The sequence below is a fragment of the Cricetulus griseus genome, chromosome 2 (assembly GCF_003668045.3).
Source record: "Cricetulus griseus strain 17A/GY chromosome 2, alternate assembly CriGri-PICRH-1.0, whole genome shotgun sequence".
NCBI classification, from domain to species: domain Eukaryota; kingdom Metazoa; phylum Chordata; class Mammalia; order Rodentia; family Cricetidae; genus Cricetulus; species Cricetulus griseus.
In genome coordinates, this window is record NC_048595.1 from 60719212 (window position 1) to 60738504 (window position 19293).

Here is a 19293-nt window from a genome sequence, read left to right on the forward strand (position 1 = left end):
CATTCTAGATACTGCCACTTCTTCCAAGTGCTACTTATGTTTTAACTCATCCTAAAGCAATTTGTGAGGATGTAGTTCAATGGCAGAGTTATTGTCTGGAGCATTTGAGACTCTGAATTTAATCCTCAGCCCCTCCCCCAGCACACACACACACACACACACACACACACACACACACACACACACACACTAAAAGCAATTATGATTGGCAAAGAATTTAATTGTCTATAACTGTCCCAATATCTCTCATCTCTGTCTCTGTCTCTGTCTCTGTCTCTGTCTGTCTCTGTCTGTCTCTCTCTCTCTCTCTCTCTCTCTCTCTCTCTCTCTGTGTGTGTGTGTGTGTGTGTGTGTGTGTGTGTGTGTGTGTGTGTGTGTGTGTAGCTAGGGATCAAATTCATGGTCCCACACATGCTAAGTAAGCCCTTCTTCACCTTAGCTCTGTTCCCCAGTTTTAAAATAAGGAAACCCAGGGCTGAAGGGATGGCTTAGAAGTTAAGAGCACTTATTAACTTGCAAAGAACCCAAGTTTGGTTCCCCAAACCCGTGTTGGATGGATCACAACTGCCTGTACCTTCAACTCCAGGAAATTCTAGGGCCTCTTCTGGACCCCCAAAGACCCATGCACTAGCACGTGCACACACTCACACAGAGACTCACACATAACTAAAATTAAAAGAAATCTTTAGAAAATAAAATAAGGAAACTGAGGCACAGAGAATTTAAGTAACATACTATATATAGGACAAGACCTACCTGCAAAGTTATTTTATGGAAAGATAAGATTTTGGTGACCTACTTACCTTCATTGTTGCTTTTATTTACCCATAGCTGGTGAAATCTTTCTGGGAAGAATAAGGATCCCTAATTGTAAGAAGGGCCCCACAAGCATCATTAACTAGAAAGCAAGGAACAGTATGACAGAACCATCTAGCCAAGTCTGAAGTGTGAAGACCACCATATCCACCAGAAAACCCAGGATGGATCTGCACCAAAGTACCACAGTCCAGCTCCTGGAGAAACGGTGGTCCAGTGAGTCACCATCTGGCTGCAGGAGACATTATAATGCCAGGAAAAAACTGAAGCTAATTCGAGTCATTGGCCTTGTCATGGGCCTGGTAGCTATGAGCACTGTCCCTTTTTCAATCAGTGCCTTTACTGAGACAGACACTCAGAGCAACACAGGAGAAGCCAGCGATGTGAGTGGCCCTAGGGTAGCGCAGGGTCATCATCAAAGAACTCTCTTAGATTACAAGATTCAAGATAACACTCCACAGCCACCTGCTTCTCAGGAAGACAAAACTGAGAACAGCACTGATCATGCCCAGGGAGACTACCCAAAGGACATCTTTTCCCTGCAGGAGCGCAGGAAAGGTGCCGTCATCCTCCATGTCTGTGGGATGATCTACATGTTCATCGCCTTAGCCATAGTCTGTGATGAGTTCTTTGTTCCTTCCTTGACTGTCATCACTGAAAAACTGGGCATCTCTGATGATGTGGCTGGAGCCACCTTCATGGCTGCAGGCGGGTCAGCCCCAGAACTTTTCACGTCTCTTATAGGGGTCTTCATTGCTCACAGCAATGTTGGCATAGGCACCATCGTAGGTTCGGCAGTGTTCAATATTCTCTTTGTTATTGGCATGTGTGCTCTGTTTTCTAGAGAAATCTTAAACCTGACGTGGTGGCCACTCTTTCGGGATGTGTCCTTCTACATCGTTGATTTGATCATGTTGATCATATTTTTCCTGGATAACGTTATCATGTGGTGGGAAAGCTTACTCCTCCTAACAGCTTATTTTGCCTATGTGGTTTTCATGAAGTTCAACGTCCAAGTAGAAAGATGGGTGAAGCAAATGATAAATCGCAATAAAGTTGTCAAGGTGACAGCCCCAGAAGCCCAAGCAAAGGTTGGTGGAAGTAATCTTTATTTAACTGTTTTCCTAGCCATCATTCAGAGTGCAGATGTTTTGGCAATTGGCAGCTTGTTTTTGTTATTTGTATATTTTTTTAAAAAAACTATAATTATCTTTGGCCTATAGTGGTAACAGATTGTATCCTGCAGTTTTGTGAGAGCCAATGAAAATGACAGTAGAAAATAGAAATCTGGGGAACATTGTTCTACAAGTCTACCAAGTTTCCAAGCTACTACAGAGTTGAAAAGAACAATGTAAATGCAGGTTACATAAGTATCCCAGGGCAGACTCAGCATTGACTTGATTTTAGGAAAATGGACCCAGTAATTTTGTGAGCAATTTAGTTCTTATGGGCATATTCTCAGTAAGTGATAGGGTTTTGTTTTTTAGATGAGCATATGATGGACACCAAGAACCGTCTCTTTAAAGATGTTTAGGGGAAAAGTTTTTTTTTTTTTTTTTTATAAGATCTGTACCCTCCAGCGGCGTCTCTGGGCTTAACAGCAATGTGGCTTCATCACAGTAGCTATAACTATTGGTCCTCTCTCTTTAAGTCAGTTTTATTTCATAGTACTGGGGACTGAACCCACTACCTCACACACTACTAAGCAAGCACTCTGAGTGATACTCCAGACCTCTGCCTACTTTTCTTGATCCAGGTGGTCTTATTTGAAACAGATCAGCATCCTCTGTAAAGGAAATCACTGGCCAGACCTGGCACCTGCCTCTGTACTGCAGTAGCCCATTTTACACACCATAATAAACATGACCCAGTGTACTTTCACAGGAGAATTTGAGGTAGTATCGCTTAATTAAGAAGCAGGTTTGTAAAAAGCTTAAAAGAAATTGACCTGAAAAAATATAACTTTGAAAGGAAAACAATAGATGAACAACATCAATGAATTTTTATGTAGTTTCATAATTATGCATCATTCTGATTTATATCCTAACTATAAAAATGTAATCTTTGAATGTGATTTTAAACAGAAAATTCAAGTTCATAACAGAAACTTTTCATGTTTGTATGTGGGAAAATTTCACACATATAAAAAATGTTTGAGTAGCAGTAGGAGATTTGATCATAAAGAAAAAAATGATTCTATTTCAGTTAAATTTGCATAAATCCTTTATAGACTAGGTTGATGGTCATAATTTTTGTAGTAATCACAGAATAAAAGCATAGTGGAAAAAATCATTAGTAATACCGACATAGTAGACAGAGTATACATTAAAATATACAAAGAGAAATGTTTTTAATCATTTTTATCATGCCATGTGAACGATATGTAATGGTGGGTGACACGGTATGTGTCAGAGGACAACTTTGTGGACTTCTTTTCTTCTTTCGGGGTCAGGGAATCAAACTCTGGTCACCAGATTTTTGTTATAAGCGCCTTAACCTGTTGTGATTTCTCTCTGGGCCCAAAACATGTTTATACTATATATTTCTTCTAACATCTATATCTGTGTGTGCTCATCCAGAACTGTAGTTTATAAAGTTGTTTAGCAAAGTATATAGCAAGCGTGCATTCACTTGTGACAATCGAGAACATGCCCTTCATGGCATTTGGCAAAGACTATTTTTTTATGCTCTGTGCTCTACCTTAATAACAAAAAGGCTGTCCTGCAACCTCTCCTCAAGTATGTTTGAGTGATTTGCTTAGTAGTCGGTGGTCTATTTCAATCAGAGTACTGGACAGTTCTCAAGAACAGTCATATTTTTGAGAAGCAAAGAAGTACTCTGGCACCATAGAAACATCCCAGGCACATCAACAATAAAATGTCTTTTGAGAAACTATGCCTTGGGATTTTCTTTTTAGACTCCAGTGGACCTTCTTTACTTAGATACATACTTGGTTGAAAATTGTGTTGGCCACTTTTGAAAATGTTGTTGAAACTCGGAGTTTGTATTCTGATTTCAGTCAGGGTAAGAATGCAGCTGGCATCATGCATGTGGGAAATAATTTTTTAAACACAGGGCACAGAGTACACTCAGCCAATTATAATCTGTTCACTAAAGGTTTTACCTGCTTAATTAGATGATTGTCATGTCACGTCTCTGAGCATTTGTAAGTCAGCAATTCAAGCTGACATTCCTTACTTGATGTTTTTCATATCCATAATTTTATTCTTAACTCTGTTTTCTTTTTAATTTGGAAATTCTGAGTATAGCCTAACTTTATTATAAAGATAGTGGTTATAATCTTAAATATTTCCACATAGGTTGATTCTCTAATTGTCCTTTCACACCACACTATTGCTCTATTCAGTCGTCATCATTTCTTCTGGCATTTGATAACTAATTTGAGTAGATGGGGTTTCTCTCTTAACAGAGCTGTGTCTTGTTTGAACACAGTCATACATTTTCATGTGGAATGGTTCATAAGAATCTGATTTCCTTCAATAAAATTTACCTTGTCAATTTCTCTTTGGAATCACTGCTGGAACTTTGAAATAATTGCAGCCCTTATCACCTTCCAGGTTTCAGAATCCTATGGAGCTTGCTCCCCAGCTCTGAACACAGATGTCTCAGGAGGGCTGGTTTGAGGATAGTTGTTTGCCTTCTAGTGTACTGAGCTCACTTTGGCCCGAATAGCTCATTTATCCTATAGGAGTCAGCACTCTGTTGTCATCTGGACCCTTAGATGGAGAGTCCCAATGTAGCATATGGACATCTCCATAAGAAGAAGTATACTATAGATGCAGCATGTTGTTTTGTAAACTCACCTTGTTGATTTGTTTTTGTGATTATGGGCAGAAGAGTTTGAGAGAAATGGAGAAAACACATTTTTAGATAACCTCACACAGCTAATAAACTCTTCTGGGCTCAACACAGTGAAATGGCTTTCAAATGACTCACTGCAATAAGGAAGCTGGAAATCTTAATTTGGTTCCATGATGGATGATCTGATCTGTGCCAGGAAGCAATGGGCTGTGAACGAGAAGAAATTGGGAATCCTTTTCATAAAGTGTTGCTGCCCCATGTGTGCTTTTCAGGTTTTGTGTTTGTTTGTTTGTTTTTAAACTTCCTTTGGTGATACTACTACCCACTTTAAAAAGTTACAGAGTGCCGTGATATGATATAGAGGCCTGGACAGGAAAGGTTTTGCTGTTGGCATTTTTAAGTAGTTCTTTGAGAGTTTCATAGAGTATATTTTGATCATATTTATCCCCCCCCCAACTTTTCTCAGTTGTGACCCCTCTTCGTTACCTACTCAATTTTGTGTCCTTATTTTTAATCCTTAAGGACCAATTTGTGCTGCCCAATCTTCTTGGGTGTGTGGTCTCCCATTGAAAGGGATGTGGTACATACATTCCCTTTAGGGTTGAGCATTCTTCAGTCACTTACTCTCTGCACCATGGCCAGCTGTGGGTCTCTTGTTAACCACTGTCTACTGCAAATTGAAGCTGCTCAGGTGAGGACTGAGAGATGAATTGATTTATATGTGTAATAATGAGCCATTCAGGGTTGGTTTAGTACTCTGTCCATTTAGCTAAATAATAGTAGTAAGTACTCAGGGGCCTTTCACCTATCTAGGCACAGGCTCTTGGCTGGATATTGGTGCCAAGTATAGGTTTCATCTTGGGGATGGAGAATAAAATCCAATTTAAAAGGGGGGTTGGTTACTCCCATGATATTAGTGCCTTTATTATGCCAGTACATATGTCTTGCCAGTCCAGGAATTATTGCAGCTTACTAGACTCATAGCTGAGAATAATTACTTGTTAGTTTTCTTCCTGGTAGCAGGCCTGGTGCTTTTCATCACTATGAAAACTAGTTAGTAGAGATAAAGCCTTCAGGTCAGTAGCAGTTTGATTTCTCTACGTATTGTGACTCAAGTATATGGCATCTTCAGAAATAGGATCTTATGGTCAAGCTGTGGTGGAGAACCAGGGGCATGAAAAATAGCATGTAGTGTTTGGGGGTTTATGAGACCTCTCTGGCCAATGACTCCAAAAGAAATAACCCATTCCTGGTACTGGGCTTTCTATTTGATAGCCTGTGATGTCTAGTGGAGTATTGTTGCCCTGATATGGGGTAACTCCATTTTATCTCTCATTTTTTGTGTATTTATAATAGGTAGCTTCTACTGCAGTACATTTCTGTGTGTTTTTAAAAGGGTTTTTAGTGTTGCTTATCCATCTCTGTACTTCCTCCTCTACCCTGTTCACTGTTCCCCATGCCCTAGTTTAACCCTTCCCGTTCCTTTACTCCCTCTCGAACCTTTTATACCACTGCATTCTGTCTCCCCTACCATGAAAGCTGTCCCACAAGTACCCTGAGTAATTTCCTGACTTCCCTGAATATCATGAAGGTATTTTATACCCTTCTATGTAACAAGCATCAAGTATAGTCCTTGGCAAATGTGTGGCAAGTGATGTGTCACATGTGGCAAATTTGGCTTGGTAGGTGTATGTTGGTTCCATTCCTTTACTGTTCCATTCTTAAATGAAAGTGAATCAGAATGAGGGATTCCAGGTTGGATTTATAAAAGCAGGTTGCCGTGTCTCTGGGGGCAGGGGATGTATTTACCATGTTATAACACTCAAAAATCTAGTTGGTGTACAGTGACTACTATCTGTGCTTCATGTGTTATCATAAACTCCAATGAAACCACTTTGTTTTTGGCCTGAAATTTTACTGCCTAGAATTTTGCTTGAAATCAGGAGATCATTTAGAAGTGGCTCAGAAATGTCTATACTAAGTGTAACTTCTATAAGGCATTTTTGGTTATAATCATCGGGGCCCTGGCCCCTTCCTATCTGGTTAGTCAGTAATTTGAATGGTACAGGGAGTAGAGCTGGATGTCTCATTTCAGGACATGCAAACATTTTGGGGAGCATCTGGCTTGGCTCCTGAGATCTGGTTTTGATGTGTCACTGTACTAGGCTGTCACTGGCCCAGAAAGCAGCTGTCCATGGTATTTAACTTCTTAGACTTGGCACACTAATCTGACAGCAAGTCAGCTGAGTTCTAATCAAGGGAGTGATCCAAATAAGGCTGCTGAGAACAGCAGTGGGAAGCTGGGTTCCAGTCATCTGGGCACACCTTGCTTTATTCAACCTGAGTGCTCCTGGAAGCAGACAACAGCTTTTGCAGTTTAAACCATTACATTCCTGAGAAAATTAGAATTAACACACTATAAATATCCCTCACAAAGTATTTCTTTCATTAAATCATAAATAATTGTATAAACACCAGTGTGTAACCCAAAGCTTGCTTAAGGTTCAGAATGTGTTAGAAAACCTAAGCCCTTCCAAACCTGGCATATAAATTAGTAAAGCTGATGTACAAACTTCAAGGAAGTCAAGATCATTATTACATAGATAAAAGGATTTTACCTGCCTTTCCTCCTCTCCCTGGCTCCTTCCTATCTTTTTTTTTTCCTATCTTCCTGGTCTGCTTGTGTTGCCTAGCTGAACTGGCAACCTCAATCCTGCTCAGTTTCTGGGGTGCTGGGTTTATAGGTGTGCACCACCAAACTAGGCAGGATATCTTTCTAAACAGATGTGAAAACTGATCATCATTTTTAACAGAAAGAAAATGTAGAGGACACAAATCCTTAATCAGCTAAATTGTTAGAGAGTTGCATATTCGTTTAGATAGGGATATAACACACTGCTGTTTTCCTTGCTTTGTTTTCTGCTATTAACCAGTCAATAACTAGTCATGGATTCACACAACTGAGGTCTTTGGGAGACCCCCAAAGCCAACAATATTGCTTTCTGGTTTCAACCTTGAGTCCATTGACAGTGCAGAAGAGCAATTCTCTTGCCCCTCTCTTCCACCATTTCTCCTTTCCTGCTTCCTCCTTCCCTCTCCTCTCCTGCTCCTTTTTGGTGGAACCAGCCAGGTACAGGTCTGCATTTAAACTTTCACAAAACAACTACCAGTTTGGAGGTGAAGAGACAACTCAAAAGTTAAGAGCTCTTGCTGTGTAAGTCCAGAAGTTCAGATCGCACCACCCAAATAAGAAGCCCAGTGTCCCGCACACATCTTCAGCCCCAGTCCCCAGCAGGCAAGGAAGAAGGGTTGCAGGGGTTTGCAAACACCTTCCATCTCAGCCCCCAGTAGGTGGGAGCAGTGGGGAATTGCAATGTTTTGCTGACTTCCAACCTAGTGGGAAAAATGCAAGCCCAGGATCAAGAAGAGATCCTCAAAAGGAATAGGTAGAAAGTGATAGAGGAGGACACCTGTTGCTCTCCTCTGGCTTCCACATGTGTGTGTATAAGCACACACACACATACACTTAAACACACACACACACACACACACACACACACACACACACACACACACACACACAAGAAATAAATCTCTTTTGAAGAAGAATGGGCTTGTTATGCTCATCTCTTTCCTAGAGGCATTTGGCAGGTTTAATTTTCCCAGTCTTTGATTTCCCATCTTCTTTTGTTTTGAATCTGTCTATCATATGCAGAATGTAGCAGCTTTTTTTGCAGATTGACAGTCATTTTCTTTGAACTGGAGGCTCAGCTTGTTTGACTGTGAGTCCTAGAACCTGGACTCTTTCTGTTATTAGACAACTTTCTGTTGTCTGATCTTGCATTTTTCCTTATCTTTTTCTTGCCCATTTTTTTTCTTTCTTTAAGTTTGTTTTCCATATACTATTTTGGAATTTATTAACCATGTTTCTATATTTGTTGTTACTGTCTTGTATTTGGGGAATTTGTTTGTTTGGGGAAGTCACCCAGTATTAGGGGGTATAATATATTAAGAAGAGATTTTCTGAGTATTTAATCTGCCATATTGTCAGAAATGCATTTCATCCTGTGGGTTTGCTAAAAGATAGTGCATGTAGCAAGTGATAGTGACGCAAATGTTAATGATGTACCCCCAGAGTGTTTAATTCAGCCTGACTGTGAAAGAAAGGACCCTCATCTACAGACATCCTACCAACAGCAGGATTTTGAGTCAAATCAATTTAAAGAGGCAATTCTAATACGAACTCATGTGGGACATGTTAAACATTAGACTTGCCTTTTAAATTGTATTTTTACAAGAAACTAAAATAACATATTTATTTTACAAGGCTATAAAAAATAAAAAAACTAAAAATGGAAAATCTAATCTCTTCATTGTACCATCCAAACATAACTTTTGCTTCTATGCCTCCAGACTTCTCATACATATGTATTTCCACATGTACAGATTTGTGTACATGTATACCTACATATTTGCACAAAGAGAAAAGATATTAGGTGTGCATGATTTAGAACTTATATTGACTATAGTGATTTAACATGGTGTTAAAAGGTCTTAGCCTATTGAGAGCATGTCTTCCTCCTGTAATATGCTAGGTGCTGTTTAGTTTTGTCATCTTTGTTATTTATTGCTATAAAAAAGGCTACAACAGATTACATATGGGTTTCTATACAAGCAGAAACTCAACACAGAAGTCTTTTGGCTTTTCAAAGTTTTTACTGTGTTACTACACTCCTCAGTGTTGAATATTAAAATTTCCAATGGTTTCTAATTCCACAGGTGAAGTCAAGAATTTTGATTAGTTTTCATTTGCATTTCTCTGATTAATTGGGAGGTTCTGCTTTGAAACATATGACAAGTTGGTTTCTCTTGTATAGATTGCCAGTTTCCTGTGTCTTTTGTGTCAGTTTTAAAGTTCACTCTGATGACTAACCCGGAGATTTCTTACAAATATATGCTGAGAATCCTAACTTTAGATTTCTCATCTTTCCCATTTCCATACCTAAATACCATCAGGAAGTTTTTGCTTTTGTTGAATGGGTGAATTATTCTGAATAAGAAGCCTTGAGATGGAGATTCCAGGTCTGCCATGTGTTCCCTGGTCGTATGACATTGGAGAATTTTCTACCAGTCAAGATCTCTGTTTCTCTGTAGAGAAATAGAGCTGGGACTTGGATGATCAAATGTATTAAGAAGTTCTAGTATGTTTGAGATGACCTAGTATATCAGTGTTTTTAGCATATTGTTTCTGTACTTAGAAGCCCTAATACTCTGTTGAGTATGCTAACTGGGCCAACTAGCAATTTCATATGTTTAAACTAACAGAAGACTGGGTATTAACCATACCCACACCACCTAGCTCTGCTCACTAACTACATGTGATGTTTCACTTCAGTGTTTTAATCAACTTAATTAAGCTGTGATTTAACTTGAGCATGCCTTGGGAGATAGTTCTTCTGGACAGATGGGGAACAGTGTGCATGCCAGAAAGTCATTTAAAGTTTACTGCAGGACACTAGGCCTCCTTGGCACTCTCCACTTCTGGCAGTGAACACCTTTGCTGGCAGCTGCATCTGGCTCCCTCTGCTGCTGGAGACTGCTGAGCCCTGCTGGCCTTCCAGAGTCAAGGGCAGAGAGGATCTGAAACTAGGCAGCACTTCCCAGCAGGTGCTTGCCCATCTCAACACTCTGAAGTAGGCATCATTTCCACCTGCAGATCCAGGGATCAAAGGATCTGGAAATATAGATGATTTTCAGTTTAGATTTAAACTGAATTTGAACTTGTGTTCCACTGACTCCAAAGTGCATCCTGATTCTTAGATCTTAGTGTTTCTGGGGATGATTAGGAACAAAGACGAATCACACCTCCAAATTAGAGTCACTTTTCACATTAGGCTCTATTAAGTCAGCATCTTTCAAATATTTTTTTACTATGACTCATGTTTTAAAAAAAAAATGTTTGTTTTTGAGGTCCTGGGACTTGAACTCAGGGACTTTCACAGGCTCAACAAGTGCTCTACCACTGGGATATATCCTCACCCCTTAAAAATACAACTCAGTATAAAAAAGTCCATAGTGACAAAGAGTCAGGTTTAACAACTCAGTATATATGCATGTGCACATGTACACAGGTATATGCACATTTACATATAAAATAAACCCAAGGAAGTAAAGGCACTTACTTAGTCTCATTTTCACACTGCTTGCATTTTCCATTCACTAAAAATATCGTCTTCCATCTTTTGACTAATGAGTTGTGGTCCGAGCTTTTAAGTCTGTTAGAAAGTTTCTTTATCATATTCTCTTCTTATCAGTAAGGCTTCTCTGCAGCTGTGTTAGTTGTGTAGTGCTCAAGGACATCTGTCTGACCAAAGGGATGAATAAGGGCACATCCGGAAGTCACCCCCACTGGACCAGCTCTGTGGCCTCCAAGGGAATGGGTGATCCACTCTCTTCTCTCTGTCTCTCTCTGTGTCTCTCTCTGTGTCTCTGTCTCTGTCTCTGTCTCTCTCTCTCTCTCTTTCTCTCTCTCTCTCTCTCTCTCTGTGTGTGTGTGTGTGTGTGTGTGTGTGTGTGTGTGTGTGTGTATGTGTGTCTGCATGTAGAGATCAGAGGACAACTTGTAAGAGTCACTACTCTCCCATTACGTGGGTCCCAGAGCTAATAGAACACAGCTCATCAAGCTTGGCAGCAAGCACCTTTATCTGCTGAGTCATCTTGCCAGCTCTTTCTAATTTAACAAAGATGCTCTTTGGGCTAGTGGGTCCCTTGCATCTTACCACCTCATTTCCCTTTTTATGACTTTAGTTTCAGAACCACAAATCCAAAGAGATCATTAAGTACAAGTAAAACCATGCTGCTTTTAACAATAGGAACTCCCAAAACTTTTGAGACGTGTCCATGTATCACTGTAGCTTCCTTCCCCAACATACACGAAGTCTGCATCCAGTGGGGTACCTAGTGATCTAACTGATGTTGACATTAGAGCCCTAAGAAGCCAGCGTTCAGCAAACTGTGTGCTCTTTTGTGGCTCTCGCATGGTCAGGAGGGTGATGGTTAGTTTTGTTTGTCAACCTGACACAAGATAGAGCCATCTGGGAAGAGGGAACATCAATGGAGAAAATGCCTATGTCAGATTGGCATGTGGGCAAGTCTGTGGGACATTTTCTTGATTAGTGATTGATGGGGGTGCAGCCACTATGGGTGGTGCCATACCTGGACAGGTGGGCCTGGGCTGTATAAGAAAGCAAGCTGAGCAAGTCATAGGGAGCAAGTCAGTAAGTATCATCCCTACATGGTCTCTGCATCAATCCTTCCTCCAGATTCCTGTTTGATTTCCTGCCCTGATTTCCTTGTATGATGGACTGACTGTAAACTGTAAGATGAAAAAAAAAAAAAAACTTTCTTCCCCAACTTGCTTTTGCTCATGTTGTTCCTTGCCACAGTAGGAAGTGGACTAGGACAAAGGGTGATGGTTTTATCCTGAGCTAACCTCAACTCATGCTTTCATGCATTCGTCAGGAGGTGGAAAAGAAACATGAGTGCTGTAAGGGGGTTACAAAGTCAAAGAGAAGCAGAATTCTGTCAAGAGAGCTGAGGCTGTGATTTTGTTAGGTTGGCTTCCTTTCTATAAAGTATTCTATTTGTGAACCAAATAATGCAGACACCGTTCTTTTATAGGTAAAATTTATGGTTTGGGAGGAGTCTGGGCATCAGGCCACATTTAATGCCATGTTCACAGCTTTATCGGACGCACTCAGAACCATGCATTGGCAGGGAGTAAGCCTAGAGGGATGGCATGCCTTTTAGCCCACACCCTGGCTGTGTAAGACCGTACCAGCCACTTTGCACCAAGCCTCCATTCTCTGGAAATGAAAGGCTGGCTTATCTCTGATGTCCCCAGCAGCTCACATAACTATGCTTCTTTGTTAATGGGAAATTATAAGTACAGTCACATAAAATAGCCTAGTATTTGCATAGAAACTACATAAGCCTCTGCTGTATTCCCAGTTGTCTCTCAGTTACATCCACCTAATATAAGTTGTTATAGAAGTGGTTGCTGGACTGTACTGTTTAGAAAATAATGACAAGAAAAGTATGTGTCCAATACAAACACAGTTTATTTTCCAAGTATTTTTAATCCATGGTTGGTTGAATCTATGGATGAAGACTTGTTTATAATCATGGATTGTCCAGCAGCAGAAATGGGCAGGTACTGAAGCCCTGAATTTACCTCCCTTGGAGCAATTTTTTAATTGAGAAACTTGATCAGGGTGGATTAATGCCTATGAAATGGGTATAAAGGGCTTCTTTACCTGTCCACAAGACCTTGGAAAGGGCCAGGTGAGCCTATGATGCTCTGGCACTTTCTCTGTTTGTATTTGGTGGAATTGGGCATGTGTACTGCAGGGAGAAAAAAATGTTTCATCTTGGTATGGCATAACCTGTAACCCCAACATTCCAGGGTGCTGAGACAGGAAAATACAGAATTCCAGGCCAACCTGGGCTACAGAGGAAGTAGTAGGCTAGCCTGAGATTCCCAGTGAGAGCCTGTTTGGTGGGGGAAGGAGCAAATGAACAAGATTTCTATTTTATTAGGCCTAGAATCAGCACTGAACACAATGTTTTCCTGAAACCCATCATTTTATTTTCTGAGTATGATGGTTTAGAACCAGCACATTTAGGACTAAGATATCAGTGTGATCATGGATGTCCTGTTTAAACCTGTTAGGATTATATTTGCTTATCCATGTTTTTAAAACATTAGGGCAGTTTGCTTCACAGAGAGGCTGAAACTGAATGAGACAGAATAGAGTAGGTGTTTAGCTGAACCCAGTTGCAGGCCCTACCACTAACAAGCCACCTGCTGGACTCCATGTCTCTCCCTCTTGAGTCGGTGTGTCGTCCTCCTCTCCCAAAGTTCTCTCCTGCTTCTTGCTCTCTTCTTCTGCTTCTTGTTTTCCTCTTGCTATTTCAGGCCTTTGTTTAACACCTGGGGCTTCCTCTCTATGTCTCCTTTGCAGCCATATAAATATGCAGTTGCTCAACAAACCCTTAACAGTCATATCTTCATGTCTGGACATAAACCTGCCCTCCCTTTATGTTTGCAGAGGATTAAGGAAGTGTGCCTCCTTATCTATGAAACCGAGCTTCTGTCAACCATGAAATTATTCCAAGCTCTCCTATGTCTGCCCCTGAAATTGTATTTACTATTGCTTGCATACAGCATCAATATTTAATCCTAGTGTCTCCTTTGTCCATCTCCTTGGACTTGTTCCTATGTTGGTTTACTGGTATCTGTTTTCTGCCTTAGATTAAGTAAGCCACACCCCTCCCCTTATTAACTATTGAGTTGCATTTGCAGAGTTGATGCCTGGCCCAGGGTCATGGAAGTTAATGAAAATTTGCTCATGATGAGCATTCTTGTCCTGATAAGTCCTAAAATTCAGTGGTCTACATGCTAAGGCTGGCCTGGTAAATGACAGTTTTCCTAAGTAGGAAACAGAATTCATTAGAAGTCATTTATTCCCCCATCAGAGTGCAGATATGGAGATATGTTATATGAAGAAGGAGCCTCAACTGCATTGTTCCAGCTATGGCCCAAAATATTCTGTTGTGCTTTTCTGTTGACTTTTTAAGTAACAGCTCCTTTAAAATAAAATGAATTTGCCACAATATACACCCTGAGCATGTATTGTAGAGATTTTTAGGATGTTTTGATTTGTAAAATCATCACTCCTAATTTCAGAATCTTAATCACCTCAGAAAGAAGCCCTTAAGACAATAGTATTACTTCATCATCAATAACTCATTATCCCCCAGTCACTACAATCTATTTTGCCTGTAAAGACTTATCCATGTTGGACATTTCACATAAATGGAAGCATGTAATATGTAGCTTGTGTGTTTGGCTTCTTTCACATAGAATAATGTTTTTGCAGAATTATATTTTTAATGGCAAAATTATATCCCATTACATGAATTTAACACATCTTGTATATTCAACAGTTTATGGGCATTTGGGTTGTTTGACCTTTTAGGTTATTAGGAATAATGCAGCAATGAGCATTTGTTTACAGATTTTGTGGATAGATGCAATGGATATTCTATGGAATATACTTAAGGGTGGAATTGCTGGCCAGCTGCTACCATGATCTGTCTAACATTTTGAGGAACTGCCAGGCTTTGTTCTCTTTTGCAATCTTACCAATGGTATACGAGGATTCTAATTTCTCTTTATCATCTCCTCCTGCTATATGTCAAGCTTGCAGCAGTCATGCTGACCCTGACCCTGCTGTGTTTACAGATGTAAGCTACCACATCCCACTCCAGTCTCTCCATATCATTTTTTAAAAATCCTTCTTTGCATGCCAACCCTCATGTTTGTGAAGTTGTACCTCTTGGTGATTTTACTGGCATTTTCTTGATGGATGATGATGTTAAGCTTTTTTAAGAAGGAGATTTGAGACCATTTAAATATCTTCTTTGAGGAAACGTCTGTAAAAATCTCGTTTGTTTTTAAATTGGGTTATTTGCTTTAGTGTTTTGGCTACTAGAATATGGATATATGTATATATCATATTTATTATATATATGATAAATCGCTGACAAATATTTTCCACAACTGTATGGGTTTTATGTGCTTTATAAAGTCTACTCCTAGCCTGGGATCCCCTGAAGATCTAACATATGTCATATTGTTCTTGAGGCAAACTTTTATGGAAAGCAATTGGGATCTTCAGGTCAACCCTGAAGCTGTATCCTGTCTGGGAACTTTGAAAAAAAAGTTGGTCGTTGGGAGAAGATTGATTCCCTTGAATCTGAAGCCTACATTGGATACAGAGCTTGTTTGGGGTCTCTACTTCCTGACTATGGAGAGCCTGGGAGTGTGTGTACATGAGCATTAGACCCAGCATGATTAGCATCTGAGAGAGATGTTCCTAGCCTCCAGTCCCCTTCTCTACTTCTTACATGGAAGCCCTTCCAGTGATACACCTAGGCCATAGTTCTCTTCACCACCTAATGTGGGCATTTTGTTTGCCGGTTGGTTTTAAAGTGTATGGATGTTTTGCTTACATATATGTCTATGTACCACATGTATGTTTGCTGCCTGTGGAGACCAGAAGAAAGCATTGGATCTCCTGGAACTAGAGTTACAGACCATTGTGCATGATGTGGGTGCTGAGAGCTGAACTCTGGTCCCCTGGAAGAGCAACAAGTGCTCTTTAACTGCTGAGCCATTTCTCCAGCCCCTGGGTGTAAACTTTTGCCTCATCTGCTGTCTAGCATTAGCCTTTAGGCTTATTCGTTTTGGCTATGGACCAATCAGGCCCACCCTCCTGCTTTCCCCCAATGTATATAGCCCATGCCCATTCCAGGCCCTGGCAACCTTTTCATCTTTCTTGAACACAGCTGTGAAGCTAATGGCACTTTATACAGTAAATAATGATACCAGAAATGATCTACTTTGGCATTGTCTAGCATGCACAGTAACTCCACCAACCTGACTGATGTGCACAATATGAGGGTAGAGACAACTTAGCCACGTGATTATGCTTTCAATGCAAAATTGGTTCAAAGTTCTAGTGGTTTCCCAGGGGTCCAGGAAACATCTTCTCCCCGGAGTCTAGCTTGCATCAGCTACATAGTAGCTGGTGGCCTGGTAAATGGAGTTTTGTAGCCTTGAGCAAGAAGCTGGCTTATTTAAATGACATTCAGATGAGCCAGGCTGTTCTTTTTAGACTGACTATAAAGGACCATTACAAATCTACTATTTTTTGTTGCCTTTTATTTTAAGTCCAATTATATGGCCAGCCATAAATAGCTCTGACCTTGAAAGTCTAAGTGAAGGTGAGATGTGATAACCGGCTTAGGAAACGTATGTTTTAATGTGTTAATGTTCTGCAAGTCACATACATTTACAGAAATAAACAGAACAGGACCAGATAGTGTTGTGCTGTAGGGGGAAGAATTTAAAAGCTGGAGGAAAGAGCAGCGCATGCTTCACTGGCAGATAACCACAAACTGGGATAACATTTCACCCCGTCTATCCCTCTGTCTCTGGGTGGCTCTGTGAGGTTAGCCCCAAGTGTGTGGGATTTCCAGTGATGCTCATTGTGTGACTACATTAGACCGGTGCCTCTGTCACATGCCACAACCAGGAAATGCTCCTTTCCCCTCTGTAGTCCCACTGTGTGCTTTGGTTCTTTGTTTTCAGTAAAACAGTGCCAAGAGTGCCAAACCACAATTTCAGTTCAGCTTCTTACAAATGTGGATAGCAAGATGAATCTTCTGTACTTGAATAGCTTGTTTAAAAAATATTATCAGCATGGGGCCTCTTATTAAGATGCTCCAAGTCCTCGAGTTGGGTTATAGAGATTCTAAGAGCTATTTTTGTCATCCTTTAAAAAAAATACTAAGTATTTGCAATGCCCTCTGAATGGTTGGTTCTCTGTTTAATCTGCTCAGCCATGGGAAATGAATGCCAGTCTGACCACTGAGTGGTCAGTGGTAAATTTCAGTTCCTGTGTCCTATTCCCTATTTCTAAATGCTGGGATGCTCTTACTATCTCAGGGCTCCAACACTGCATGAGTTACATATGCATTTATCTGTCCCCAGTTTTCTACATCAAAAAATGGGAGCAGATGGCCTTCCTTTTGCTTTGCAGGAGAGTGTGAATATTAATGAGGTAATGGGATGTTTCACGATCTGAGCTCATGTCAAAATGAAACTGCAGACAGGAAGAGACAGTAAGGGGTGCTAAGTGGGTCTGCTAGGAAGCAGGTCTACAATAGTTGCATGCACATTTTAGTATTGAATCCAAGTGGCCTTTTAGGAAGGGTTGTTCTAGTATGACTGTCTTTGTTAAATGTTCAGTAGTAATCTCAAGATGCTAATGTATGTGTACATGATTTTAATTGCAGAAACGGCAATTCATCCTTGGGGTCTTTATTCTAATGCTCAGAGCATAAACAAGGCATAAAGCCATACCAGATCTGTTCTCCATGATTCATATAGCAGCTTCTTAAGGCTTCTCCTTACAATATATTTGCTTTTGCCATATTCAGAATTCAAACAAGTTAGCCTGCTTTGTTCCCCATCACATAAAGAAACTAGAAGTAGGAAATGTGCTCTCTAAGGATGTTGAGTTCATGATGACTCCCATGTGCACAGTGGCAACCATGTCAGCTACTGGTCTCTTCAGAGTCTTTAAATAGATTTTAAAATATTTCTGCCCTGTACAGTTCAATTTGGAGAAGATTGTACACATGTAAGTACAAACATATATATATGTATATATATATATATATATATATATATATATATATATATATGGATAGGCAGTAGGCACCTTTGCCCAGAGCAAACGGTGCCTTCTCTAGGTGGCCAGATACAGTGTGCACCAAAGTTCACAGCCTACAGTATACCACACAAGTTTCACTCCACCCTTAGTTATGCAGCTCTGGGCAGTGAACAAGTGATTATAGCAATAAGACATCCCGGGGAAGATCAAAGGAACTTTAGAAACATACAAGAATCTCTCTGGGGCCTGAAGTATAGAATCAAATTACTGTACTTTATCATAATACCTGTGAATATGACAGTGGCATATAGTGATGAATGTTAAACATTGAGAATGTTTATGCTCACTCTGGCTTTTTTTAGAGGGAGTAGGGCTATTGATATAGGCTGTGAAGTCAAAAGTGAGAACATAGTGACACATGGGTAGCCACTTTGTGCCACCATCCACATAAGTGGCCATGATGACCTGGCCAGGAGGATAGGAAGCAAAACAGTAGAAAAAGGTGTTCAGATTTGAGACATATATTGAAGGTAGAACTAATATCATATTCTGATGGGTTCAATGAAAATTAAGAGAGAGAGAAGAAGGAAATAAAGGATGATGAAGGTTTTTGTTCCTGTGATAGGAAAAATTGCCTTAGTTGAGATAAATATCACAGAGAAGCAGGTGTCCAATGTATGTTATAAATTTAATTTTAGATTTAAGTTGTACATCTACATGGCAGTTAAATATCTAAGGGAATGCAAAGAAGGCATTTGGATATGAATCTGAAATTTAGATTATAAATACAATTTCAGAAATTACTAGAAAGTTAGATAAATCTAGAGATCATAGATAGTCGATAATTTTGTGAGACATTTTAGTCACTGTCTTGAATAAAATAATTCAAGAATGATTGTAGATAGAGTTTGAAGAGTGAAGCATGAGGTCATCACTGCACTGAGAAAAGAAAATGAGGACCCATCAAAGGAACCTGGGAACAGCAGGAAATGGGAGGAAAGCAACCTGGGAAATGAGGAAGCTGATGAAGAAAGTATCTCAAGAAGGGGGTGATTGTGTGACAAGGTGGCAGATAAAGACATGGGAGTCAGCAGCATGACAGTCAATAGTGCCTTGATAGAAGCAATTTTGATAGTGATATAGTGAAAATTGGAAAGCACATTTAAGAAATGAAGGAAAGGGCTAGAGAGATGACTCAGTGCTAAAAGCATTTACTAGTCTTTGTAGGGGAACCTGTGTTCAGTTCCAGCACCCATGTGGGACAGCTCACAAGTGCCTAAAACTGCAGCGCCAGGGGATCTGACATCCTATCCTCTTCTGGACTCTGCAGGCACACATATTCATGTGCATA

General features: G+C 40.2%; 1 protein-coding gene across 3 annotated transcripts in view; it reads left to right on the top strand.

Moving 5' to 3' along the window:
* Positions 1-980: 980 nt before the first annotated feature.
* Positions 981-19293, top strand: part of Slc24a2 (solute carrier family 24 member 2) — a 232895-nt gene continuing 214582 nt past the window's right edge. For all 3 annotated transcript variants that reach the window (XM_035439811.1, XM_035439812.1, XM_035439813.1), the window contains exon 1: positions 981-1907. In XM_035439811.1, coding sequence (XP_035295702.1) covers positions 981-1907 — 927 coding nt within the window. The remainder of the gene's footprint in view (positions 1908-19293) is intronic.